This window comes from Balaenoptera borealis, assembly GCF_965194805.1.
Source record: "Balaenoptera borealis genome assembly, chromosome: 11".
NCBI classification, from domain to species: Eukaryota; Metazoa; Chordata; class Mammalia; order Artiodactyla; family Balaenopteridae; genus Balaenoptera; species Balaenoptera borealis.
In genome coordinates, this window is record NC_138868.1 from 100,477,117 (window position 1) to 100,504,150 (window position 27,034).

Genomic DNA, 27,034 nt, shown 5'->3' on the forward strand with positions numbered 1-27,034 from the left:
TTTTATGGCTAAAATTCTAGAGCATCTTCTTTGTTTTGTTTGTTTAGTTCAGCGGACACATGATTACAAGTCTGAGTGAACAGATCTATAAGGCGTGTGGAGCCCTAACATTTTTCTAGGATTGGATAAATTTAAGCAGTTGTAGCAGGCAGGCTATAGTGTGAAACCCCACAGTAATGAGTCCCACTGCCTCTAACCTCGTACTCCTGCTCTAAGAAAGTATGTCTTATTTGGTGAAAAAAAAAAAAAAAAAGTTCTGGTAACATAAAGTTTATTGTAACATTCCTGGCCTAAAATCAGCATGGGTAAGGAGATTCTTTCTTTTGTTAACTCTGATTCTGTTGATAGGCTATGCTGTTAACAAGCTATATTTTTATAATAGTAATGATTTCTAAGGTAGGAATTACTGTAGTTTAAACCTACTCCCTTTTATTAGTCATTTTTTTAATTCAACAACTATTTGATAAGTACTTACAATATTAGATATCTCGATTATTTGTATTCTTCTTAAAATTGAAAATTGTTGATTGTCCATCCTTTCCTGTTCAAAATCATGAGCTGGTTAGGATCGTTCCTGAAGGGATGAATCTTGCAAATTTGTGTCACCTTTGGAGCAGAGAAAGAAGTTAGGGACAATCTCTCTGACCATAGTTTTCTGTCTCCTCAGGAGGGGCATGGATTTCTCATGTCCTAGGCAGATTGGCCAACACTGCCCCGAATACCAATTAATCTTTCCATTCAAATGATTACAATTCAGCGTGAATTTGAGACCTTGTTCACACTTGGACATCACTTCTAAAAAGTTCCCCATGAAGGATAAATCCATGACACGATTTGATTTATTATTATTAATTTGAGAATGTTCATTACCCTTCACATTTAATAAGTACCTGTGTATAATTCTATGATAGGGATTATGAAGAGATTTTTTAAAAAATTGCTTCCTTCTAGGAATTTGGAATTTGTTACTTCTATGTAATTATGACTGTTAGAGAAACCTTTTTTGTCTACTGATTGTGACATTAAATAAACCACGTGGGCTGAGTGCCCCTGTGATAAAACTAACTACAGCACCTCCCAAAGATTTCCTTTGGTTGGCTTCACAGAGACTTCTGAAGGTTGGGGGGGGGCGATGCTTATACACTAATGACCAGGTTCGTTTTCCCCACTTCCCTCTGATGCTAGTTAGCCCTGGGAAACAGAGCAGCTCTTCCTCCAGGCAGACCTCCCCTCATTCCCTGCTCCACGAGGAGAGAAGCTGGCACTTGGCCAGGCACTACTGAGCTGCTTTCTGGTCACTCGGCCACTCTCTTACATGAGCTGCTCTCTGCTCACTTAAAGGCTCCCAAAAGAGCAGGGCAGCCCTTGGTGGTTTCTCGCCAGCCTATCGGCTCCATCAGCACAGAGCAGGGATTTTCCCAAGGAGGGGCCCCCCGACCTGAGGATGGGGCATCAACATCTGCAAGCAGGTGCCTCACGAACTGTCAGCAGAAGCCCCAGATGGATTTGCCACACATGATTTAAGAAGATGGAAGCATAGATGATGTTCAATTGCTCTATTTTCATCCAAGAAAAGAAAGGACAGAGGCAAAGAAACATTACACCCCAGATATAGATTATTTCATAAATGCCATTGGACCTGATCATCAGAAATGTAGACCCTGGGGAAATTGTCTAATTTCTCTTTCTGAACTGGGCCACCCCTTGCAAGAGCTTGGATGAGAAACTTCCGAGAAACAAGCCAGCTTGCCAAGAGAGGTGGTGACACGGTTACAGGAGGGGAGCTGTGTGTCTGTGTGATGACTCTCACCTTTGACCAGGATGATGAGTAAGCGCCCCGAGCCTCCTCCCCAAAGAGTGCTCAGAGGCCCAACCTCCTTGGCCCCAGAGGCTCCCATGTCTGTCTTTGTAAACAGGAGCTGGGCAGAGAGAGACTTCTCATGGGGCCGGAGCTCAATCAAGGTCATTCACAGGCCAGTTACTACAAACCCTCTCTTCCCACTCTTGTCCCAGATCCAACTATTGTTTATTTCCTCTGTGATCTGGTATCTTCTCCTATTGTGCATCTGGAGGAAGGGGACTCCTTTCAGGAAAAGACTTGATAGTAGAATTCTTGAGCTAGAAGGGAGTCTCGTAGCCACCGGCCACGTTCTCTGTACATTGCCTTCCGATCAAGGATTCAGCGGGCTAAACCACACCAGAGCTAGAGGCACCTCTCAGTGCTCTGAGAGCCCCAGGCAGGGCTGACTTCACAACCTTGCAGCCAGTGTTAACCACTGCTGTCTCCTAAATGTATGGAAACGTAGAAATGAAGCGGGAAGTGATTTCTCTTAAGGAGAAATGCCATCACTTCCACGCTCCCCTTTCCAGAGGCAGAAGATAACGCACCGTGTCCAGCTGAGGTTGAGGATAAATGAAAAGGCTGTCTGACTTACACGTCGTTTGTAAGACTTACTGAAAGAAGCTGGCTTTAGTGGGTGGGAGGAAAGCAGCCTGCCGAACCGAAGAGGGATCGGCCGTCTACCTAACCGCCCTCTCTCTTGACAGTTCAGCCCAGGGAGCTCATGTATCCATTTTGGCAGAATGACACCAAAACCCCTAAAGTAGACGACGGAAGCTCATCTGAGATTAAGCTGGCCATCCCCGTCTTCTTCTTTGGCGTTCCTTACCGCACCATCTATGTAAGTGACAAGCGGCCCATCTGTTGCTCTAGGGCTCTCCCACCTTGTTGGTCATTAAGGAAAAGTATTTTAAATACTTTCTTCCAGGGCTCTGGGAATGGAGGATTTGTCGGCAGCCCAGATGACGAGTTCTGAGATTTCATGAGGTGACAGGTTTTATGATTAAGAAAGTCAAAGGTATATTTCATGGCTAATGTTCATAGCGGAGGAGTATACAGAGCAATGGATTGCTTTTGCGGGTGATTAAACACCCAAGTGAAGCAGAGGCCCCAATGCCAGGAACATCATTTCTGCCACTAGACAAGATAAAAAGATACAATGAACCACAATAGGAGCAATAACAATTTTCTTTCCCTTCTTGGGGTGTGAAGACTTTAGGCATCTGCTCTTCTTAGGCTTCCTACCAATTTGGAGCAGAGTCAGAGCAGAGGGGTACTCAACTATTATATAAAGGTTGTTTGCAGAATTGGCCAACCTCACCGGGTCTGAGATACGCCATAGGGTCTCATTGTCAAAGCTGCATGAAGAAATGGTGTCATTTGCTGTCAGAGCTCTGCTGGGCACCTGTGTTCTCAGGTTATTTTTGATTTTTTGATAATTGGAATTGCTGCTAGTGAGACTACAGCACATTGACAAGAAGATTCAGAGCAACTGAACCTGTCTTGATTTTCGGCCTTAAAAGAATTGAGTGAAGCAAATGTAGATTATATTACAGCCTATTCTATTCTGCGCCCTGCCCTGGAAGAAGAAATAAAACTCCAGGCACCTCCATCTCTGGCTTCCTCTGCATCCGGGACCTCTATCTTCCCCAACTTTTGATTGATAGCTCAAGGCTGACTCCCACTAGAAAAGAGTTCCCTCTTCCATTACGTAACCTGTGGGCCTTGAACTTGCAGCATCAGCATCACCTAGGCACTTGCTAGAAATGTCACTTCTCAGGACCCACCGCAGACCTACCGAATCTGGGAGGGGGCCCAGCTATCTGTTTGAACAAGCCCTCCAGGGAATTCTGATGCCCACAAAAGTTTGAGAACCACTGCTCTTAACTATAGAATATAATCAAAACACATCTGAGTCATCACCAACTTCCTCTGCTAGTCTGTGTGTTTTAATTACACCACTGTTCCCCAGAAAACACATTGCTCCGGCATCCTGAAATGCCTCTTATGCTCTACTCACTGTAGAGCCTCCTTAGTCTATAACAGCTGATTGTACGTTTCTGAATGTGTTGACCTGATTTTGGAGATGAGAGGGATGCACAGGATTTCCATTCTGGAAGCCTTGGTCTCCTAGACCGCTAGAGCACATGTATTTAGTCAAGCTCCTCTTTCTCCTCCATTGTACTAAGTGACATGGAGTCTGAATAATTCTTGCCTTTGCAGAAGGAGGGTCCTTAATTTGGGGGAGGCTTATTTGAGGGCAAATTTTTCCTTGGGTTTCCAGCACTTTAAGTCATGCAGTCTTGTTCAGGCTTCTGGGTTGTTCACTGATACTTGCAGACAGTAGACTCTCAATGTCCTTGTAGCTGGATCTCCAGCTTCCTTTCCAAACTGCACACCCTTGCTTCCCAAATAGGTTGACATACCCTTGGCCCAGGTACGATAACTTATCTCTGGGATCTGGGTCACTGTTAATGTCCATAATATTACTAATTAAATATGAACCTAACAATAGAATGTTCTCTATTGAGGAATTGCAAGTATTCCCACCACAGACACTCCTGCTGTTGAAACCATACAAGCCTCTGGGTTAAATTAGCTTCATGTACCAACATATTGAGCTGCAGACACAGGCAGAGGCAAATTGTTTACAGATCCTGTTTATGAGTATATATATCGGCTTCTTATTTGCAGTAAGGTTTAGTAATTTAATAAGTTTACTAAGCCATTTACAAATCATGAAGAAATCACCATAAGATAGTCATTTACATATACAATGTAAAGTTTTCATGTCTCCATTTTGTGCAGAGACTATACAAAGAAGCTAACAAACTACAAGAGCTGTAATGGAATTGGGCTTATCTGTAGATTGTAACCTTACCTTTTTCTGGGTACCGAGTGGTTCTGACATCAATAGAAATCCTTTAAATGTCTCATCCAGGGTGGGATATGGTTCATCTTGAGATCTGAGTTTGGTGATGGAGTATTTGATTTACCTTTTACTGACACTCCTCTTTTGTCATGTAATAGGAATGAAGGTCTAATATAGAGTTCCTCAGTTTTTTAATCTAACTTTCTGCTTCCATGTTTTTTGGTTTCTTTCCTGTCTATTTTGCATCTGTAACTCTGGATCTTCTTTACTGCCTACATAGGCCACTGCCTAGCCCAACACACACACACACACACACACACAATCCAGTAGCATTTGATAAGTATAAATAAAGACAGGATAGAGAACATGAAAATGAGGCTGATTATTAATAAGAAATGCAGCTGGCTACAAATTGAAAGTGAAAGGAAACCAATGAGTTTGTCTGGAAGCAAATGAACCTCCTAGCTGAGAAATGGAAGCTGCTGTTTGGGGGTTCTGGTTCAGTAGTTTAAAAGTCGTTTCCATTCAGATGATTAGGCAAGCGTCTGTCTTGGTTTATGACTCTGAAATTGTCATAGTCTCAGATCCACTGTGCAAAACCTCTTTTATTTTTGTAGGTCAATAACAATGGAGTTGTTTCATTCAACGTGCTAGTGAGCCAGTTCACGCCCGAATCTTTTCCCCTGACGGATGGGAGGGCCTTCATTGCTCCATTTTGGGCAGATGTGCACAATGGGATTCGAGGCGAGATCTATTACAGAGAGACCATGGACCCTGTCATCTTGAAAAGAGCCACCAAGGACATCAGGAAGTATTTCAAAGACATGGCAACCTTCTCTGCCACTTGGGTTTTCATTGTGACCTGGGAGGAAGTCACGTTTTATGGAGGGAGCAGCACCACACCTGTAATCATTCAAATTTTCCCTTTTCCACTTCGTATTCTGACGTCTAATTCTTGTCCATCTTCACTACTGTGAAGGAGTCTAATTGTTAGAGCTGAAGAATGTCAGTTTCCTTGAGTTAAACTGAGGAGTCTTGCTACCCACTTTCCAGGAAACAGAGGGAGCTATCACACCTAACCAGTCCAGTCAGCTGTAATATTTCAGAAGATGTGTCATCTCTATCACGAACCATTACAAATGTCTAAAAAGAAGCCCTCCACAATTTTCTTGCAGTAGGTAGCATTCCTATTTTGCAGGAGAGTGATTGAGGCACTGAGACCCCATACGATTAGGGACCCACCAGGAACCCAAAGGTTCCTTTTCCTTACCAGAGGGCCAAATGCCTCTCTCCATCAGCTAATTTCCTTTTTTTCTTTTTTCACAAAACCTGATAGGAAAAGGAAACTAGGGTGTCAGTTTGGAGCCAAATGATCTGGCTCATTTTATTATGTTATGACCTTTTTAAAAATTGTGACCAGAGCTAGAATTATTCATATTTGATGCTAATTGGATTGGGCAGTTAAAGTGTTTCATGAATAAAGTTTCAGCATCTGCTCAGAAATCCTAAATGGGCAATCAAATAAAAGTCATATAAGAAAGATTATCACTGGCATTATTATAGAGATCATCAACACTCTACATAAAGGGACAGAACATTAATTTTCAGGAAAGCCTGCAGTTTGTTTGGATGACTTTGGCAATGGAGTTTTTTGAAGCAGCAGATGCGTCTTCAATGTATAATTTCCAGTAAGCAAAGACACTCAGAAATCTTCCCTCCGCTTTCTTAGGATTATTTCCAATTCCATCTGTTTTCCGATTTCCTTGGCGATGAGTCAGTTGTTTCAGGGTGGAACAGAAACTACTGAGTTAGAGACAGAGGTGGAGAAGTGCTGGGCTTGCATTTCGTAGCTGCCCTGCTGTGAGCACCCGGCCTCTTTGCACCGTCTGACCAGAGCATTGCAATGCACTTTATCACTAAGAGGTTCTGGGGAACAGAAAGATACAAGTTTAAACAGTGGATGCACTGGCTAGAAATAACCTCTAAAGAAGCAAAAATTTCCCTCTGTCATGTAATGGATTGCTAATGACTCCTTGGGTGATGTTTTATGTCCTTGAACCTCATACCTTACAGCTTTAGGATGCAGGATGCCAGCGATCGATAAATTTTAGTGTCAGAGGGAGAAAACAAAAAGAGAAGAACTGCCCATCAAATGCTGACCACCAGTTTTTCAAATAAACTTCTGTTGGCAGTAAAAATGGCAAGACAATTTAGATACTTCCTGGTTTGTACTTTGGCGTAAATTTCTGGACTAGGTGAGGACTCTTTCAGTGAGGATGAATGAGGTAACATCTAAGTGCTTTGAGCTCCTTGGAGAAAAAGATGATAAAAATCCTCCAGAGCTGCGGGAGTGTCCATCCGTCCCTGTCTTCGAAATCGGCCCCCTCTTCCATCTCCCATTATCCCAGGCCCCCCCTTCTTTAGAGGAACACGTATCAACAGACCAACTAAACACTGGGCATGAGAGACCTTTTAGAAGCAGAAGCCCAGTAGAAAGTCAAGAGGATCTGTTTACTTTAAGGAAGGAAAACTAATATTTACTGAGGCTGACTGTCAACCCAGGGCTGTGATAGGCTATCTTTGCAAATCATTTAACCCTCACAAGCATGTTCCCAAGGAAGCTCGGCCGTCCACTTTAAAGGTGAGGGAACAGGCCCAGAGAAGTTAAGTAACTTGCCCAAGTGCCAAGAAAAGGGATTTGAACCTCATATGAGGCAGAGCAGGGTGCAAACCCAGTCTCCTAACTCTGAATGCTAAGCTCTTTCCTCAGCTGCCCCCTCCAGGTAGCGTTAGAAGTCCTCTGAAGTATAAAAGGGCTTTTCAAGAATTAAAAACATGGTTTTACAAGAACAGATCCAGAGGAGTCTTACAACCCATGTTGAAGAGTTACCTGTGGGGGGGTGGGGTGTGAGAGTGAGGGAGAAGGTGCATGAGGGCGAGCCAGCTTCTGGAGCGTTCTTAGGATGGCTGGCTGGTTTTAACGTGACTTCTGGGATCAGACATGGGTTGCTTTCAAGACCTGCTTGGACCAAAGATATTTCCAACTTCATTTCAGGGGAAGGAATTCACATCCGGAAGGAGCATCCTGGTCTGAAGGAGGGTTTAGTTTTGGTCCTTGTGTGACCTTGACTTTATGCCTTTCTCTTGAATCTGACCCCACAGCGGCCATATAGGTGACTGCTCGGTCCTCTCTGTGTCCCACTTTGCCCTTTTGTTGAGCGGGGCCAGAGAATGGAGGCATAAACCTGGGTGGCTCTATCATAAACGCCATCAGCTGTGGCAAGCACAGAGCTTGAGGAGAAAGTTCTCGTGTACAAAAAGGGCTTTTCTTTACTTGCACCTTTTCTCCCTCCCTGGGACTGTCTAGGATGGGAGATTTGGGGCTTCTAAGATCCTTTACCCCAGTTTGATTACACAGGATAAGGATGTGGGTCTTCCTCTGCATCTGACAGAATGTTAACCAGGACGGTATCGGGCAGCTAGGAAAATGCTAGGTTTGAATGGAAAAGGTCGAAGCAGCCTCTCCTTTTAACTCTATTTTTTACTTGAATTTCCTGAAAACATGCATCAGGGGGTAGGGATTAGCAAAGGGAAATAGTAAAGGACAGAGTTTGCTACAGCTTGTTTCTGGAAACTGTTTGCAAGACTGATTTGAATGTATATAACATCTCTGTCCTAAAAAGTTGAAACTTAAAACCGTGTGTAATGACAGTGCACGAAGAGATCAGACTGGGAGCTCTGGCTCCAATTCTGTTTTCTGTTGCTGGGTCATTGTGGAATTTCCAGTAATTCATTTCCCTGAGCCCTCAGTTTTCTTAGCTCCTACGATGGGAATGGGCCAAAAATGTGCCCGTCTTAGCATTGGTTGAGGTACAGATGGGCGTGGAGAATTTTGCAGATATAAAGTGACGCATAAATGCTCCATTAGAGGAGCAATTTCTCCCCACAAAGTGCTTTTTAAAAATCACTTTCCAACCTGCATTTAAAAGAGGGGGAGACGTCTCACCAAGATTAGCGGAGTGTTCCAGGAAGCGAGAGAGCAGGGCCCATCCCACCACTAGAGTCACACCGACTGGCATTTTCGTGCTCTGCCCTCTCCCTCCCCATCCCCCCACCCCACCCCCACCCCCGCCCTACCCCACCTGCTCTGGGAACAGGTGCTCACAGCCCTCTCCCCAGCTCCACTAGTTCCTATAGTTTATTCTCATGCTGCCATCTATAGGTGCCCACGTATTATCACACGCTGAGTCGGGCCGCTGACTTTCCTGTCTGGTACCTGTCAGAGATGTAAGAGGGACGCTGAGTCAGCCTCTAGGTTATTCTCAGGCCATTTCTCTTCTGGATGCACAGCCCCACATGTCTTGCTTTTCCCACTGGAGGGGAGAACATATTTGGAGAGAAGGCGGAGCACCGAGGCTGGGGTCGGAGCAGCTCTGAGCTGCTTGCGTGGGGAGGGGGCAGGGTAAAGGGAGCTGCTACCGGGGAGAGGAGCTCCTGGGGGTATGAGTCCTGAGCCCGCCCACCCATTCGCATCCTGCAGGTGAACACCTTCCAGGCCGTCCTGGTGTCTGACGGTTCCTATACGTTCACGCTCTTCAATTATTACGAAATCAACTGGACCACGGGGACGGCGAGCGGCGGTGATCCCCTGACGGGTCTTGGGGGAGTGATGGCACAGGTAGGCGCTTCTCTGGCTCATCCTCCTATGTGTTTCTGAAGCACTGCACTCTCTTCTTATGCTCTCAGCATCTGGGGGGGATCCTGCTTTGAACTGGAGAAGCGTGTCTGACCCTGCAGGTTGACTGAGGGACTAGTGTTGCCCATCTTTGATACCTGGATCCGGGTGTGGCATGAACTAGCGGGCCTTTATCACCTGAAATGGGGGCCCCAGAGACTCCAGGAAAAGGGGTCTCTTGATTTCAGGTGTGCTGAAAACAAGATGGTGGGCGAGTAAACCAAGGTCGGGGCGGCGGGTTGGGGGGGAGTTGATGTGTGTGCTCGAAAGTCTGCTCTCCCTTTTGTGCTCTAGGCAGGATTTAATGGTGGAAACCTCACCAATTTCTTCAGCCTTCCGGGGTCAAGAACCCCTGATATTGTGAATATCCAAGAGACCACAAACGTCAATGTTCCAGGTCGCTGGGCATTTAAAGTTGATGGGAAGGAAATTGACCCAGCCAATGGCTGCACCTCCAGAGGTAAAGGCATTTCCTCTTCTCTGAGGCAAAGCAAGGTTTGTTTCGTTTAGATAGACAGGCAGGCTTTTAAGCCACGGTGGGGGGGACTCATTGCTGATGCTTTACCCTTTGAAGTCTCCCGTCTGGGTTATGGAGATCAAGGTAATTTTCGCATGCACCTTCATCACTCCAGGAGCTGAAACCCTGCGCTGGCCATACTGTGGTTTCTGAAGTCTTTGCCTGGGGTATGAACACAGGTCCCCATTGGGAACTGCTCCAAAGTGGATGAGGCTCTTGAATGATTCCTCAGCCGGAGGGACAGAAGGGAGCCCTCCTGTTTAACATTATTTTTGTTGTCGTTGTTGTTGCCATTTCCCCCTTTAAATTTTCCTTCTCTTCTTTACTCCTGCTCTGCCATCTGCACTTTGTAGATCCATGGGAGTGGGTGAACTTGGAGCATCACCAAGTCTGTACGAGAGTAAACCAGTACTTCCTAGTATGATTAGAAAGAAAGGAAAAAACATGTCATAGTCTTTAGGGTAGCTTCTCCTAAAATCCTCCAAGCAGCAGCAAAACATGCAGGAATTTAGGGCGAAGCAAAGTCGGCTTTAGGTCTGTGTGAACAAGCTGTAGGTGAACCTCAGTGGGTTTCCTTTACATGGGCATCCAAAGTTTGGAGCCTCCTCTGAAACGTCAAAACCCCTTTGGAGGTACAAAACAGTCCAGGACTCTCACAGGGACGCCATGGTTTATAGATTCCTGCTTCTTATATGTCTAAAAGTATTCAGAAAACAGGATTTCTGGGCATATTTCTGCCTCTAGGAGTGGAGGCTATAGCAACTAGAATTAGTCAATCATCTATCCATCTGTCTGTGCATTTATCTACCCATCCACTCACCCACTCACCTACCCACCCATCTACCCATCTACCCATCCGTCCATTCAGCCTTCCAGCCACTGCATCTTTCCAAATGCGCTTAGCCACTCTCTTAGGTGCTGAAGATGGTGCTTGCTCTGGACCCCCGTGACCCTACCATGGTAGAGAAGACAGCACAGAAACAGTGATGACACGATGTAAGACCTATTATGAGAGACATGAGTGCAGGGTACTGTGTAAGCACAGAAGATGACCCTGGGGAAAATGCTTCCCGATTCCTAAGAAAGTTATGGGTTGGGATGAAAATTTCAGGAGGTCTCTTGCCCCCCTTCCATTGAGAGCATGGCCAGGTGACCTCTGTGTCTCAGCAGGCCTGAGGGCTTTGATTTGTGTAATAATCAGAAGAGCCATATTCACCTGATCTGAAATGCCCACACCCTCTGCCCCCATCCCCTGCGCTGTGGTCACCCTTATCAAACCTCTGCTTTTGCTCTGAGGAAAGGTCTTTTGTGAAGATGGCCTGCCTGGGCATCCTTGCTTCTGTGGACTCTGTAAAGTCCTCCATGTTCAGAAGAGCAAATAAATGTTTAGAGCTAAGCCAGTATTAAACTGGACAGAAAAGAATCTAGCTCCAAAGGTCACCAGGATTTCAGAGATTGCGCTCTCCTCCCTTACAGAGTGTAAACACATCTTCATCTAAGGTCTGTGAAGATACCAAACCAATGCTCCGTTATCTCTCTCGCTTTTATGGCCTGGGCTAGGGACCTACCCAACGTCTCTCGCCTTTGTCCAAGTGTCATGGAGCTGACTGGCTGTGGCCGTGCTACCTAAGTGCCGGGTGACAGCCTCTCCTTGAGTCCCGGGAATGAAATGCTGTGATAATGGAAAACACTGGCTCGCAGAGCTGTGGGGTTGGTCAGATGCCAGCTGCGTACAAAGTCCTCACTTTGACTTCATTCTTTCCCTCCTGAGTTATGGCTTTGGGTTTCATATACAGGACAAATTCAATCTCCTCATACAGGCTGCTGTGCATTTTAATGTGCCACTGGACATACATCAGTCTAATGAGATGGGAATTTGGCCTGGGCAATAGCAGGGGAAGTGTTGCATAGAGCTGGTTTATTATATCATCATTTTGCAAACAGAATTATCTCAGAGAGTCTACCTTTTTGTCCAAACCTCCTCTATTCAAAGGCATTTCTCCCTCATTTATTGGAAGCCTGAGAAAGCGGAGACTGGAAATCATACCGAGCAGAGGCTGCTAGAATATGTGCAGCCTGGGTGAGTGCCAGAGGGCATTGAGGTTGGAGGGGCCTGTTTTCAGGGCTGATGCATCTGACCTACTGGGACTGTGAACACATCTATTATCCCGTCCAGGGGCCGCATGAAACATAACTGCCCGCTGAGACATAATTGTTCCTGTCGGACAGACATTGAAAGGACTGTCCAACTGCCATGCTTCTGCCTGGGTTCACCTGGCAGCTTTGTGCTCTGCACTAGGTATTCAGTTTTACAAAAATTTGAGAAACCTTTTCAAACTACAGTTTCAAACTATAGTTACTCCTGGTGTATGATATTGTTTACAATTCTTAATGTTGTATCTTTGATACCTTCCTTTTCAGACAGTCTCAATGTACAAATACTTCTACCTTATTGACCTGTGCCAACTTTTTATAGCATCTCTGTTCCCCAGGAGGCAGGGATGAGAAAATAACCTTGTCCACATTCTATGGGTTAGAACATGAAGACAGGTGGAAGTTCAGTCAGTAGTCTTGGCAGTTGATTGCAGACTTGTGACCATTGCCCAGTTCTCTTGACTCCAACCCCCAACCAAGGATTAGGTCATAGCCCCCAGCCCAGAGATGCTCCCGTTGTCAGCTGAAGGTTGATGTGAAGAACTGGTAGATTTCAAGGTTTTTGGTGGGGGAAATCATTCATTTAGAGAAATGGTTTTAAAGACTGAATGCCTACCAAGGCAATAGAAGTATTTAAAACATTAGCACATCCCTTAGAACCATTTCCCCTCCCCATCTCACTCTCCTCCTGACCTAGATTCTGTCAAGAAGTTCTGTCCAGGGGATAAAGAGAGAGGAGTGCTGGACTTAGACCGGGCCTAGGGTGAGGGGAGAAGACAACTCGTGTAGGTGTAAGTTTTGCCTAAACAGTGTCTACAGGATTTATGAGCCCGGGAATGTGGGAAGCCAGGGGTCAGCCCTTTCCAGAATCTTCCCAGGAGGCCTGGGATTTATTTGTGGGTCTGACTCCTGATTCTTTTCTGGCACGTACTGAGCCCCCAACAGCTGTTTGTTGAGTGAGTGGATGAGTGAATGAATGATCACGTTAGCAAATGAACCGACAGTGTTGCCAAGTTACCCAGGGTGTGGGGGAGGGCCTTCTTTCGGAATACCCTTCCTCTTATCGCCGAAAGGAAGGCAAGGACTGCCGTGTGTCCTGGTGTATCCCATGGAGTGAGACAATGTGTCTTTCCTTGAATGAAAGTGTGCTCACCAGTGGTGGTGACAATAATGTCAAGAGCTTAGATTGGATTCAGACAGACTTGGCTTGGAATCCCGGCTTCGCGGTCGAGTTGCTGAGTGATTTGGATGAATTACCTAACTTCTCTTAAGCCTCAGTTTCCTCACTTGACAAGTGAGGGCAACACTTCATATCTAATCGGGTTCTTTTGTGGATTAAACGGTATAAGGCAAGTAAAGCCTTTAGCCCGATGCTGGGCACAGAAGGTAAATGCTCAATAAATGTTAGTTCTCCCGTCCTTATTCCCCAGGACAGTTCCTTCGGCGAGGGGAGGTGTTCTGGGATGACCTGAACTGCACCATCAAGTGCCGCTGTCTGGATTTCAACAACGAGATCTACTGCCAGGAGGCCTCCTGCAGCCCCTACGAGGTGTGCGAGCCCAAAGGCAGATTCTTCTACTGCAGCCCGCTGGAGACCAGCACGTGCGTGGTATTTGGGGAGCCGCACTACCACACGTTTGATGGCTTCCTCTTCCACTTCCAAGGCTCCTGTGCCTACCTGCTGGCCCGACAGTGTTTGCACACTTCCAGCCTCCCCTTCTTCAGTGTGGAGGCCAAGAATGAGCACCGGGGGGGCTCAGCCGTCTCCTGGGTGAAGGAGCTCTCGGTGGAGGTGAATGGCTACAAGATTCTCATCCCCAAAGGAAGCTATGGAAAAGTCAAGGTGAGCCCCTCTCCGTCCTTCACGGGGAGATGGAGAAGCTGGAGGTACTTCAGCCTGGGGAAGACGTTCCCAGATCTACTGCTGTTTGCCCTTTGTACCAAAAGATGCATGGATCTTTGTAAAGATCCATGCAAATATCTTGTAAAATTCTTTACTAGGCTAAATTTCGCTTGTACAAGAGCTAACCTAAGCTTTCTCTTTGACATGTCTATCTGCTGTTTATCTTAAAGTACATTTAAGCCCTTAGTTGACACAAACACACACACACACACACACACACACACACACACACACACACACACACACACATCCAAGCTCAGACGTAACTGGGAACAGAAGTAAATTGTTTCTCATGAACATGGCTTGCAACAATGGTAGCCACATGGCCATGCCCTGGAGACAGTGTAAACACAAAGTACAAACCTGTAATTCACTACAGCTTTTGATTAACAATCCTCACATCCCCCCATCCTGTTTACCCAAGAGCTGTGGCTTCATTCTCCGGGAAACATCCAAACTGATTGGTGTAGCCATAGGCACTGCCTGCCTGTCCAGGCAGCTGGAGTGGGCTCGGTGACTTCTTTAGTGAAGCCTGGGTGGAAAGTTCCCCTGAAAGCTTTACCCAAACACCGCTTTAACAGAATCCCCCACTCCTGCTTGGAATGGGAGAGAACACGGATCTCTGTGGTTCGTTTAGCATATGCAAATGACTCCTGTCCCTGTCTACCTGGATTTCAGGCTGGGGCATTGACAAAAGAGGGAGAACAAAAAGCCAGTAGCAATTACTCAATTTGTGGAGGCCCCAAGTTTCATGATGTTAATGGAGACCTCGTGGCAACCGTATATTTATTCAAACAATAATAACCAGGACCTCAAGGGGTTGATTGCTGCAACCCTATGCAGTCCTTAATCCCCAAGCATGGAGGTCATCACAGAGATTACAAACCAGAACTGATGCCAGTGCAGGGAGGTCTTTCTTTTTTAAAAAAACGTGTTGTAGTTTTAATTGATGCAGCGTGTCCAACAAAAGGCAGGACCGAGGAACTAATTCCACTTTTTCTGGCTCTGCCCTTCCTAGGTCTGTGCAGCGTATCAGTGTCATAATTAGAAAAGTGGGCTATTACAGCGGTTAAAATGCCAATTTGCTTGTTATTTGGTTAGTCTCCCTAGAGACAGCTCTGTAAATCAAATCAGAGGTAAGAATTCGGCTGCAGAAGTTTGGGGTTTTTCCCTTTCAAATTTCTGCTGTGCTGTTGAGCACTACACTTGTCCTTGTAGGTAGATGCTAACGTTTCCAGCTAGAAAAGTGTTTGCTAGCTCTCCCCTACTTCCTTGTCTTGTGGGGATGATGTGTACAATATCTGAAGTTGGAAAAGAAAGCTTCACGCTGTATTCCTAGTTTCCATTTTGATTAAAATTCTTTTCCCTTCACAGTCAGACTCTTTTTTTTAGAAGGAAAGGGGCACCAGCAGCTCTGCTAATTTTGCGTGGCTCTCTTCCATCGTCCGAGCATAGGGCATGGATTCCTCAATTTTCTGTAGCGACAGGGAGATGTGGACGTGAATGTAAATGTTTCAGAAAGAAAAGGTTATGTGATTCCAACTGCAAGCAAACAATGGCTCCCTTTTCCTTTTGCCAAATGGCTTCCGAGCGTCTCTGAATACACCTGCCCTGCTGGGGAGGGTGCCTCCATGGATGACAGAGACCCCACCCGGGGTGAAGTGGGGACAGGCAAGGGGGGGTGGGAGGCAAGAAGAAGCCTGATTTGCCGACTTCCAGACACGCAGGGCGGGGCCTTGCAAACAGATCTTAACGAACAGGTTGCCTTTCTCCATATGCTGGGGTTAGGAACTTGGGCTCTGAATATGCATTTTCCCCCTTTGAAATGTTCTCAAGTGACAACATAAACAATTTAGGATTGTGTATGCTAATGCGGCCAAAGAAAGCCAGCTAACATCCGTATATAGTAAATGTCTCCTTTTAACTAATACTTATCAGTTTTCATCTTTCTCCCCCAGATAAAACTGAGTAGTTTAGGGTACACCAGGGAAAAGAGTGCCAACGCCAAATAGCTGATGGTGACAAAGAGCTCTGATTCTAGGGTCAGATCTGCACAAGCCTTGGGCCACCACTGCCAGCTGAGTGGCCTCTCTGAGCTTTACTTTCTCCACCTGTAAAACGGGGTAATCGTGTCATGTCTAGAAGGCAGGGCTCTTTGCTGTAGTTTGGACTTGGCTACCCCAACTCAGCACTGGACAAAGGCAGCAGGAAGCAGTGGAGGGTCTGGTCCTGTCACCCACAAATTATGAAAGCCCTGAATCTCAATTTCCTCATCTGCAAAAGGGGGAGATGGTAAGGACCTTCTTAGGTTGTTGTGAGGATGAAATAGGATAGCCACGTGTGCGACAGCTAGTACAAAGCCTGGCACCCAGTAGGCACTCAATACATGCTCATTCCCACACTGCCATTCCCACCGAAAGTTCTTCTCATTCTAAGACCTGTCCTACGATGCTACTTCTCTCTCCTAACCTTGCTCCCACCTAACCTTGCCCCTACCCACTCCTGGGAGAGACACGGTTAAAGGGGGTCCTGGCTGGTACACAGGGAGAAGAAGGGAAGCAAACAGGGAGACTCATCAACATTGGCGCATCAGGAGCTGAGGACTGGGACAGCAGGAAAGAAATAAGAAGCCATGGGCTGGGGGAGAGTCCCCAGCTGCTCCCACTCTGAGCCCTCTGCGGTACAAGCACAGGACTCTATAAGGTGTGGTTGAAACTGAGACATGCATGAGAAAGAAAGGGGGCGAAATGACCACTGAGGCTGGAAAAAAAAGGGAAAATCTGGGCAATGCCAAAGGGCAGCGTAGGGACACAGGCAGTGTGCGTGGGACGAGATCGGATGCAGCAGGGGGACGGTTGCAACATCCAGAGACAGTCCCCCCCGCCGCACCCCGTGGCTCCTGCTCTGAAGCACAACCACTGTCCTTTGTTAGCAGGGGCTGAGGGAGAGGAGAGGAGGGCATTCAGCGAGGGAGGTATTTGGCATTTATGATTATACCTCCTTGGAGAAGATTTCACTTCCTACATCTCAGCATAGAGCAATACACAATAATCACCCAGCGCTCTTGCTGGCTGACCTTCCTCAGAGTGTGGCTTTTCTCATCCTTGCTGGCTAACTTGCTACCTGGGAGATAAGGATAAATCAACCAACTCCTGGGTGTTTTTTTTTCTACTTCCTGCTCTCATAGGATGGCTTACATCTCAAGCCTGTTTTTTTGTTCCCTTCCCCAATAAGTCATACTAATTTCTAGAGAATTGCACATGCCATTAGCCATGGTAAACCTTGGGAGTGTTGCTTGGACAGTCTATTGTCTCACTTCCTAGACAACCCAGAGAGTTGCAGCAATGGTGGCACTAAAGACCCTTGATCTTCCCGTGTGCCAGAAATCAGTACAGGCGCAGGGCAGCCTGGATGTGCACTTACAGTCAGCCCACCCAGGGCTGTTCTAGGACTAACCGTCCATTCCAGCCCTCAAAAGCGATGTCTGGAGATGCCAGGCACGTTAAGTGTGAAAAGAAGAAAACTAACTCTGTTGGAGGCTTATCAAGCCGCTTACACGTGGGACTCACTCTTTTTTTTTTTTTTAACATCTTTATTGGAGTATAATTGCTTTACAATGGTGTGCTAGTTTCTGCTGTATAACAAAGTGAATCAGCTATATGTACACATATATCCCCATATCCCCTCCCTCTTGCGTCTCCCTCCCACCCTCCCTATCCCACCCCTCCAGGTGGTCACAAAGCACCGAGCTGATCTCCCTGTGCTATGCGGCTGCTTCCCACTAGCTGTCTATTTTACATTTGGTAGTGTATATATGTCCCTGCCACTCTCTCACTTCGTCCCAGCTTACCCTTCCCCCTCCCCGTGTCCTCAAGTCCATTCTCTACGTCTTCGTCTTCATTCCTGTGGGACTCACTCTTGATTCTTCCCCCATTTCTCACTCCCCACTGCAAAAAGCCCCAGGCCCTGCGGAGTGTCCTCCACAGGCTGTCCCTCCTCCACGTCTGGGTGCAGGTCAGGCCTCGCCCTCATCAGCCCTGGCCTCCAGCACCAGTTGCCCTCCTGATTTCTCTGTTTCTAATCTCCACCTACTTCAATACACCCTTCGTACTGGCCAGAGTGGACTTTTTCCAACACAAGTCTGACCATATCCTTCTCTTACTTAAAACTTTATGGAGCTCTTCCTACAGAAGAGAAATCCAAGTTGTTGTTTTTGTTTTTGTGGTGTTTCGTTTTCTCTTAAAAATCATGCTTCAAAGGGCCTCCAAGATCTGTTCCCAACACAGAATTCAGAGCAATTCTTCCAAAACGGAAGTCAGATCATGTCAATCTTTTGCTCTGGGTGCTCTCTTCGCTCTCGGCTTCCCTCAGAGTCACAGCCAAAGTCTCTACAATGGCTGACAAGGCCCTGCCTGTTCTGGCTGCTCTTATCTCTCTGCCCTCCCCGACCACTGCCTGCTCCTGGCGCTCCACTCCGGCCACACTGGCCCGTGCGAACCCAGCACCCAGCACACTCATCCCCAGGGTCTGGCCGTCCCCTCTGCATAAGCCAGTCTCACCCCAGATAACTGCCCGGCTTCTTCCTCATCTCAAATATCCCCTTCCCCGTGGGGTCTTCCTCGACCCTCCTGTCTAAAATTAGTAACCCTCTTCCCTAGCACTTTGGATCCACATTCCCAGCTTTATTTTCCTGCAGAACACTTTTCTGATGTCATTATGTATTTTACGTATTGGTTTTGTTTGCTGTTGGTCTCCTGAAGAGGAATAGACAGTTCCAAGAGGCAGGGATTTTCATCCGTTTCACTCATGGCTAATCCCCAACTCTTAGAACAAAGCTTGACACACAGAAAGGGCTGAGTTGACATCTACTGAATGAATGGACCCTGCCTGTGTCCAGCTTCCTCTCCAGCTGCCCCTTCCCTTCCCTCTGCAGTACAGTGACACCCTGATGACTGTCCCTATTCTCATGCAGCTACTTCTAACCACGTGATTTTATTCACTTGTCCTGGAATTCTCTGCCCCCTACTCTTCCTTCAGCTGCTTCTGTTTATCTCTAAAGACCTAGGTCAGACTTAACTGCCCCTAAAAAGCCTACATGACCCCCCCTCCCCAGGCTGGATCAGTGGTCAGGTACCATTCTCCCACTGCATCACTGCATCTCCTATGAACGCATATTTACAACTGTACGTCATAAATATCCATTTGTGTCCATCTTCCTCAGTAGACCTAGACCTCATAAGGGGCAGGGACAATTACTTTTTTTATTCTTTATTTCTCAGCACCTAACATCGTGCTTGGTACCCAGTAGGTGTTCGAATTTGTTGTGTTGAACGATGGTGTGACATAGGCCTGGTATCAGGAAGTGACAGGGTGAAACACTCAGAGAATAACACCAGGGCAGCCTCAAAGCTCGATGGTGGGGACAGTTTATAGGGCACCTTCCAGCTGGGAGGAGGGGTCGGGGGTGCTAAGGGCAGCAAGGGGGTCATGGAAAGTATGTGCCTTAAGCTGAGACTTAAAGAATGGATTTCGAGGAGAAAAGGGGAAAAGCCAGGTAACTAGTCTTTCAAGAAAAGACGTGAAGCTGGCCCAAGAGCCAGCCAGGAAGTGTTGACAACCACCTGGTCCCCAGAGGGGTTTAGAGTGGCACTAAGCAAGGCACGTCTGTCACAACTCAAACGCCAGCCTGCTCTCGAAGGTTCTGGGGCCTCTGCCTTGCTGGGAGGCAAGCCCGCTGGCACCCAAGGCTTTTGGGGGCCACTCTCTCTGTGGTGCTGAGTGGCTCCATCCCTCCCCCCTTTCCTGACCTCAGCTGGACCCACTGCCCTGGCCCCTGCTCACCTGCCTTTTTACTATTGCTGTTGTTGGCAGGTGAATGACCTAGTGGCTTCTTTGCCCGTCACCTTAGACTTGGGGGCGGTGAAAATCTACCAGAGTGGCATGTCTACTGCCGTGGAAACGGATTTTGGGCTCTTAGTGACGTTTGACGGCCAGCACTACGCCTCCATCTCCATCCCAGGCTCCTACATCAACTCCACTTGCGGGCTTTGTGGGAACTACAACAAAAACCCTCTGGATGACTTCCTGCGCCCCGACGGCAGGCCAGCCATGTCAGTCCTAGACCTGGGAGAGAGCTGGCGGGTCTACCACGCCGACTGGCAGTGTGACTCGGGCTGCGTGGATAATTGCACCCAGTGTGACGCGGCCACCGAAGCCCTCTACTTTGGCCCCGACTACTGCGGCTTCCTCAACAAGACCGACGGCCCCCTGTGGGAGTGTGGCACTGTTGTGGACCCCATGGCCTTCGTGCACAGCTGCGTGTATGACCTGTGCAGCGTGAGGGACAACGGGACACTCCTGTGTCAGGCCATCCAGGCCTACGTCCTTGTGTGCCAAGCCCTGGGCATTCCGATCGGAGACTGGCGAATCCAGACTGGGTGTGGTAAGCTGGCATCCTGTCCACACGGAAGGCCACGCCTGTGCAGGGGGTGCCGGGAGAGGGTTTCGGGGCTCCTCTGAGAGCTCCCTGTTAAGACACATTGGCCGAGAGTCAGGGTGAGGTTGAAATATAGCAAATGATAAAGAACGAACTGTAGAAGCATCTTGACCTTTCTCCTCACCCAGTACTGTGGCCAGAAAACAAGAAACCACTTAGTAAACTTATTAAACCACTGATGGGCATCCATGGTCAGGAGATACGGAATGCGTGGCCGGAAGAGGGCCCTTAGCAGGGATGGCCCGGGCAGAGTTGAGCAGGGAGGGGGCCGTTTCTGAGCTGGAGGTGGCCGTCCCCACGGCTGTTGGGGAAATGTGGACACTGGCCTGGGGAATCAAGAGCCGTCTTTGGGAGAAGAATGCACCTCCCAGATGGAACCCAGGGCATTTTTGTCCTTGGCTGTTTCCTCTCTACTTTCAGTGCCTTCAGGTTCTGTGACTTCTGCCCTAGAGCACTTCAGCTGGTCCAAAAGGGGCAGTAGACAGGGCAGGTAGCAGACCCGGAAGGAGGCCTTGTTCTAAAATGCCGGGTGGTGAGGAAAAAAGCCCCCAAAGTGCGGGAAATCCAGCTGTCCCCTTGGAATCACACTTTTGGATTGAGCGTTTGGAACAATTTAGCTATCTTATGTTTTCCTTCTATCCAACTTACACCTCTCTCACTTTTCCTAGTTATGTAAATGTTGAAAACGAGCAAACGAAAAACCAAATTGCTTCTTGGAATTTTGTTTCTTTCCTGGTCCTTGGTTTCCTCCATATGAGTAAACCGAAAAATATTATCCATGCATTTGAGAGTGCTATGGAGGTGAGATTTAAAAGTTTCTTTCAGTTCCAAGGCCAGAGAGCGATTTTTTTCTATCCGTATAGGTTGGATTCATATAAATCAATATGTATCAGAATCAATTCTTGAGAATTGATCAAGATACTAAAAGAGAGTATATTTAAATGTTTTTGTGTGTGTGGACTGGCCAGCCTCTATCACGCCTGGAGTATACAAATCCTGATTCAAGTTGAGATTGAATATGACTTCTCTTTGATCCTTGTGTAATCCAAGAGCATCCAATTGCCTAATTTTTTGCCTATAATGGCTATTTTTTTTCTAGTGGTACTACCTTCCTACCCTCCACATTCCTCTCCCTGTCTCTCATTTTAGTGGGATGAATTGTATTTAATTCAGAGAACTCGTCTACCAGGCTCTTGAGCCTCCGCCTGTTGGGGTCAACCAGACTCAAACCAGACTCAGATGTTCTTAAAATAAGAATCGAAGTTTTCCACGGCAAGAAGGGCCTTCAGAAGGCATCCAGTTCCAATTCAGTCTCCTGGGGGAATAGGCACACAGGTTCTTTTCAGATAGCTAAGGTTCTTTCTATTTTTGACAGAGAATTCATTTTCACAGTCTTCTTTGGTCCCTGTTTGAAAGTTCACTTTTTCAAATTCCTCCTCTAAGAGTTAGATTTTTCATTTCTCCTGTGAGTTGGATTTATTTCCTCCTAGGAATGGGCCGTGTTCTTTAAAGTCAGACCAACTTATATGCCCATCGGTTGAAGATCTTAAACCATCTCAATGGGTGTAGTTCACCCAGTACTAACCCTGTATTGAATAATCAGTCGAGTCTAGTTAGGATGGGAACCTGAAGTTTTATTTCAGTCAGGATGATCAAATGAGATCCCACTCCATCCCATTGCTCAGTAGTTACTACCAAAGCAGTTGCGCTCCTTGCACACCCTCCGTCTCCCTTCCCCTAGTGAGTGGTGGCTTGGCCCTCCGTCTAGGTGCCAACTGGTCCAGAAGGAGCGTTCCTCCTCCAGGCCCCCGTGCGTGGTGGATCTGGCCGGTTAGCCCCTGGGTCATTCACCTTGTCACGCTCTCTCCTCTCCCCCACGTCAGTGTCCACGGTGCAGTGCCCGAGCTTCAGCCACTACTCCGTGTGCACCAGCAGCTGCCCGGACACGTGCTCAGATCTGACGGCCTCCCGCAGCTGCGCCACGCCCTGCACGGAGGGCTGCGAGTGCAACGAAGGCTTTGTCCTCAGCACCAGCCAGTGCGTCCCGCTGCACACGTGCGGCTGTGACTTCGACGGCCACTACTACGCCATGGGCGAGTTCTTCTGGGCCACGGCCAACTGCACGGTGCAGTGCCTGTGCGAGGAGGGCGGCGACGTGTACTGCTTCAACAAGACGTGCCGTGGCGAGGAGGTGTGCGCAGTGGAGAACGGCTACCAGGGCTGCTTCCCCAGGCGGGAGACCGTGTGCCTGCTCAGCCAGGACCAGGTGCTGCACACCTTCGACGGCGCCGCCTACGCCTTCCCCGTCGAGTTCTCCTACACGCTCCTCAAGACCTGCCCTGAGCGGCCAGAGTACTTGGAAATCGACATCAACAAGAAGAAGCCGGACGCAGGACCTGCTTGGCTGCGGGGTCTCCGGATCCTGGTGGCTGACCAGGAGGTCAAGATAGGAGGCATCGGGGCTTCGGAGGTCAAGGTAAGACGCTTGCGGCCTTGGAGACTTTTCTGATGAGTCCCGCCAAGCGAAGGAGCCACGCTCTTCAGGCTTGCCTGGCTGCCTCTGACCGTGAGCGGATTCTAGGAAGGCAGTGATTCCGAAATGGGAGCATTTTCTAACTGTCAGCACCAAATAAACGTCCATCAGGTGGAGACCTGGAGTGAAGCTGGAATTTCTCGAATTAGAGCAGGACTAGCTCGCCAGAGTAGCAAATACTTACAGGATGCTTACTGTGTGCCAAGCACTATCCTAAGCAGTATCACATTCATCCTAAGAGGTAGATAACATCATTATTCCCATTTTACAGATGAGAAAACTGAGGCACAGAGAGGTTAAGTAACTTCCCCCGGGACACACAGCCATAAAGTGGGATTCAAGCCCGGGTCAGCTGGCTCCAAAGTCTGTGCTCTTTACCCTGTACTATGCTGCATCTCCTACCTGTAGATGGGAATCCGTGTGGAGTAGCAGAAGGGGTGCCTGCCATGGTGCCTCACGCCCCGCTGTCCTGGTCTAAAATATCCATCACTAAGCATGCAGACTCACAGATCATTAGTAAGAAGGAATCTTGGGCATCATCGAGTGCAACTCCTTGTTTTCACATGAGGCTCCCAAAGGGCTAAATGAGGGCTGTGGGCCTGACAGCTGGGAGGTGACAGAGCTGGGGTGATGGAGGGGGAGGGAGGAGCAGATCTCCCTCCTCCCAGTGCCATGTGCATTTCATAATATCACATGACATCTAATTTAGAAAACAAAAGTCAATGCAGTGAATAAAGCATACATCTACAAACTGAAAGGGTTGTGTTTTTACTCCCATTGACACACTGGCAGAAATTAATTTATCAAAATAATAATAGGTAGATAGGTGGATGGACAGCTAGATAATTAGATATATACTGTGTGCTTCCAAGGGGCTGAGACCCAGGAAAAGTAAAATTTGAAGGGAGAAGAAGGAGGCAGGACGTCGGGGGCAGGAGGAAGCCACACGTCTACGGTGACTGTTGCTCACACTTCAGTTGTGTTTGGAACTAGCTGAGGGTCTCACACACACACACAAATAAACAGCAAATGTGTTGGATCAGAGGAGCCTGGAAAGAAAGAAACAAAGATGTCCACGAAAAAAACAGTTGATGTCTGTGTGGTCTCCGCCCACTGTCAGCTTCTCGACCTTACTCCAAGGGCTAGCCATGGGGCAGAGCCACGTCTTTATTCACAGCCTAGGAAATTGTGGGCACCCTGTGTGTATCTGGAACTCATGATAGCGATTTGATTTTTCAGGTGGACGGTCAGGAAGTGGAACTGCCTTTCTTCCATCCTTCGGGGAAGCTGGAAATTTATCGAAACAAAAACAGCACGACCGTCGAGTCCAAGGGTGTCGTGACCGTGCAATACTCAGACGTGGGTCTGCTGTACATCCGGCTGTCCACCGCCTACTTCAACTGCACGGGGGGCTTGTGTGGCTTCTTCAACGCGAACGCCAGCGAGGAGTTCTGTCTCCCCAGTGGCAAGTGCACGGACAACCTGGCGGTGTTCCTGGAAAGCTGGACCACTTTCGAGGAGATCTGCAACGGGGAGTGCGGGGACCTGCTGAAGGCCTGCGGCAATGACTCGGAGCTGCTGAAATTTTACCGCAGCCGTTCCAGGTGCGGCATCATTAACGACCCCTCCAACAGCTCCTTCCTGGAGTGCCACGGCGTGGTCAACGTCACCGCCTACTACCGCACCTGCCTCTTCCGCCTGTGCCAGAGCGGGGGCAACGAGTCTGAGCTCTGTGACTCTGTGGCCCGGTACGCGAGCGCCTGCAAGAACGCCGACGTGGAGGTGCAGCCCTGGAGGACCCACGACTTCTGCCGTGAGTTCGGGTGACGCCATGGGGGCGGCCGGCCGGGGCGGGGCGTGGATAACTGAGACCCCGGATCTCCTTCTCTTCCTGGTGCAATCGCACTCAAGGACAATCTCATTAACCCTGTACATCTTCCCTAGTCTGATGTGTCTTCTGGAAGGCTCGTCCCCCCAGACCAGACTATTGCGCAACTTTATTGTTGTTTCTAATCACACCATCCCTCTTCGTTGTAGAACAATTAGCTATTTACCCTTGGTTATTTCTAGCAGAGGGAACACATCATGTCAAAGGACCGGAAATCTTTGTGATGGCTCAGTGGGCGCCTTCTCTCCTGGCAAGGCAGGACCCCATTCATTTCAGCCCACGGTGATCAGTCAGGGTGCCTTTCCCGGAGTAGAGATTAGCCCCGCTCCCCAGGGCAAACCTGACAATGGTTCTTGAGAGAGTCCCATGGGCCTGGTTGTTCATTTTGCCCCCAGAGTATCTGACCCCTCTCAGCAGTACTTGTAGTAATGAGAATAATTGCTGGGAAGACGAGACATATAATCCCCTCGGTTCTGGGGGAGCCCAGGGGGAGGAGTAAATGGAAGGGTAGAAGGAGAAGTGGCTGAGGGGGCGGGACCCAGGCCTGGGGCCAGGACTGCCCCACCTGGACCACACCTCCCACCCCTTCCCCACCAAGAAGGTCGGCCCTCACGAAGACCAGCGCCACCACTGAGATTCCATCCTTTACATCTGGTTATGTCTCTTCCATTATATTTCTTCCAACCTAAGTTTGTTTATTTTTTTAACTTTTTATTTTGAAATAATTTTAAAGTTACAGAAGGGTTACAAGAATATCTATATAGCTTTTACCCAGATGACCTGTTGTTAGCATTTTGCCCTGTTTGCTTTGTCATTCTCTCTCACTGACTCTCCGTTTGAAGGGAAGTTGCAGACATCGTGCCCCTTTGCCCCTAAATACGTTAAGTGTATATTTCCTTAGAATCAAGACACTCATTCACAGCACAGTACAGTTACTGACCTTAGGAAATTTAACACTGATGTGATAACTTAATATCCACTTCAATTTTGCCCGTTGACCCAGTCGTGTCCTTTATGGCTTTCCCCCACACCTCAGTGCAGATCTAGTCCGCGACCACATGGGGCATTTAGCTGTCATGTCTCTTTGGTCTCCTTAAGTCTGGAACAATTCCTTAGCTTCTTTGTCTCTTATGATCTTGTCATTTTTGAAGATTACAGTCTCCCCCCTTTTGAAATAGAATAGCCCTCCATTTGGGTTTGATGCTTCGCCATGGCTGGGTTCTGCTCTACATCCCACCCAGCCCCCTGCGTAGGAGAGGCGTGTTTTCCTCGTGGTATCAGGTCACATGTGGGGCACGCTCTGTCCAGCCTCCTCTCGTTGGTGATGGGCACCCCCCCTGGTCAGGGGTTGTCAAATATCACCACTCTGTGTCACTACGTTTCTATCTTGTGACTAATGAGCAATCTGTGGGGAAGTACTTTACGACCATGCAGCACCCTGCTTGTCATCACGATCCCCCTCCTCGACTTAGTGCCCACTGATGACTTTTACTTGTACTGATCTTCAGCATGACGATTACATGCTGACAGTTTACAGCTCCAGCACTCTCTCCACGTGTACCCGTCAGCAGATGTCATTTTACTGTAAGCCAGAGCCCTCCTATCTCTTCTGCCTGCCTGTCCCCTATCTATCATCCATCCACCCATCCATCCATCTATTTATTTACCTCAATCATCTATCTATCTCATCAACATGGACACACAGATACCTGTTTTTTTCAATGATGTATGTTTCATATCACATTTGTTATTTTGGCATTAAAATTATGACAGATTTGGCCTGTGGGTGCCCCTTCCAGGTGCCTCCTACGTCCTTTGGATATGCCTCTGTCATTTTCTTACTTTCCAGATTAACGAGATGCTCCACATCACCTCTTAAACTTCCCTGCCCCAGCCTAGAATCAACCATTACTCCGAGAACTCCTGATTCATTTTGGTGGGGAATGTTATTAGAAGCTAAGGTCTGGGTGAGGCTCACCCATTGCTACTGGGGTATCCTTACCTTGCCTCTAAGCCTTTGCAATAGTAACATCTTAGCCAGAGCTAAGAATATCCCCCCCGCCTCCCCCCCTACACACACATATTGTTATTTAAAA

The 27,034-nt window shown here is 47.9% G+C and overlaps 1 protein-coding gene across 1 annotated transcript in view; it reads left to right on the forward strand.

Annotated features, from left to right (window-relative positions):
* Nucleotides 1–27,034, forward strand: part of TECTA (tectorin alpha) — an 82,376-nt gene that overhangs the window by 13,153 nt on the left and 42,189 nt on the right. The window contains exons 2-9 of the mRNA XM_082339852.1: nt 2,548–2,681; nt 5,330–5,617; nt 9,253–9,390; nt 9,742–9,907; nt 13,549–13,961; nt 19,893–20,463; nt 22,401–22,993; nt 24,290–24,863. Of these exons, the coding sequence (XP_082195978.1) occupies nt 2,548–2,681; nt 5,330–5,617; nt 9,253–9,390; nt 9,742–9,907; nt 13,549–13,961; nt 19,893–20,463; nt 22,401–22,993; nt 24,290–24,863 (2,877 nt within the window). The remainder of the gene's footprint in view (nt 1–2,547; nt 2,682–5,329; nt 5,618–9,252; nt 9,391–9,741; nt 9,908–13,548; nt 13,962–19,892; nt 20,464–22,400; nt 22,994–24,289; nt 24,864–27,034) is intronic.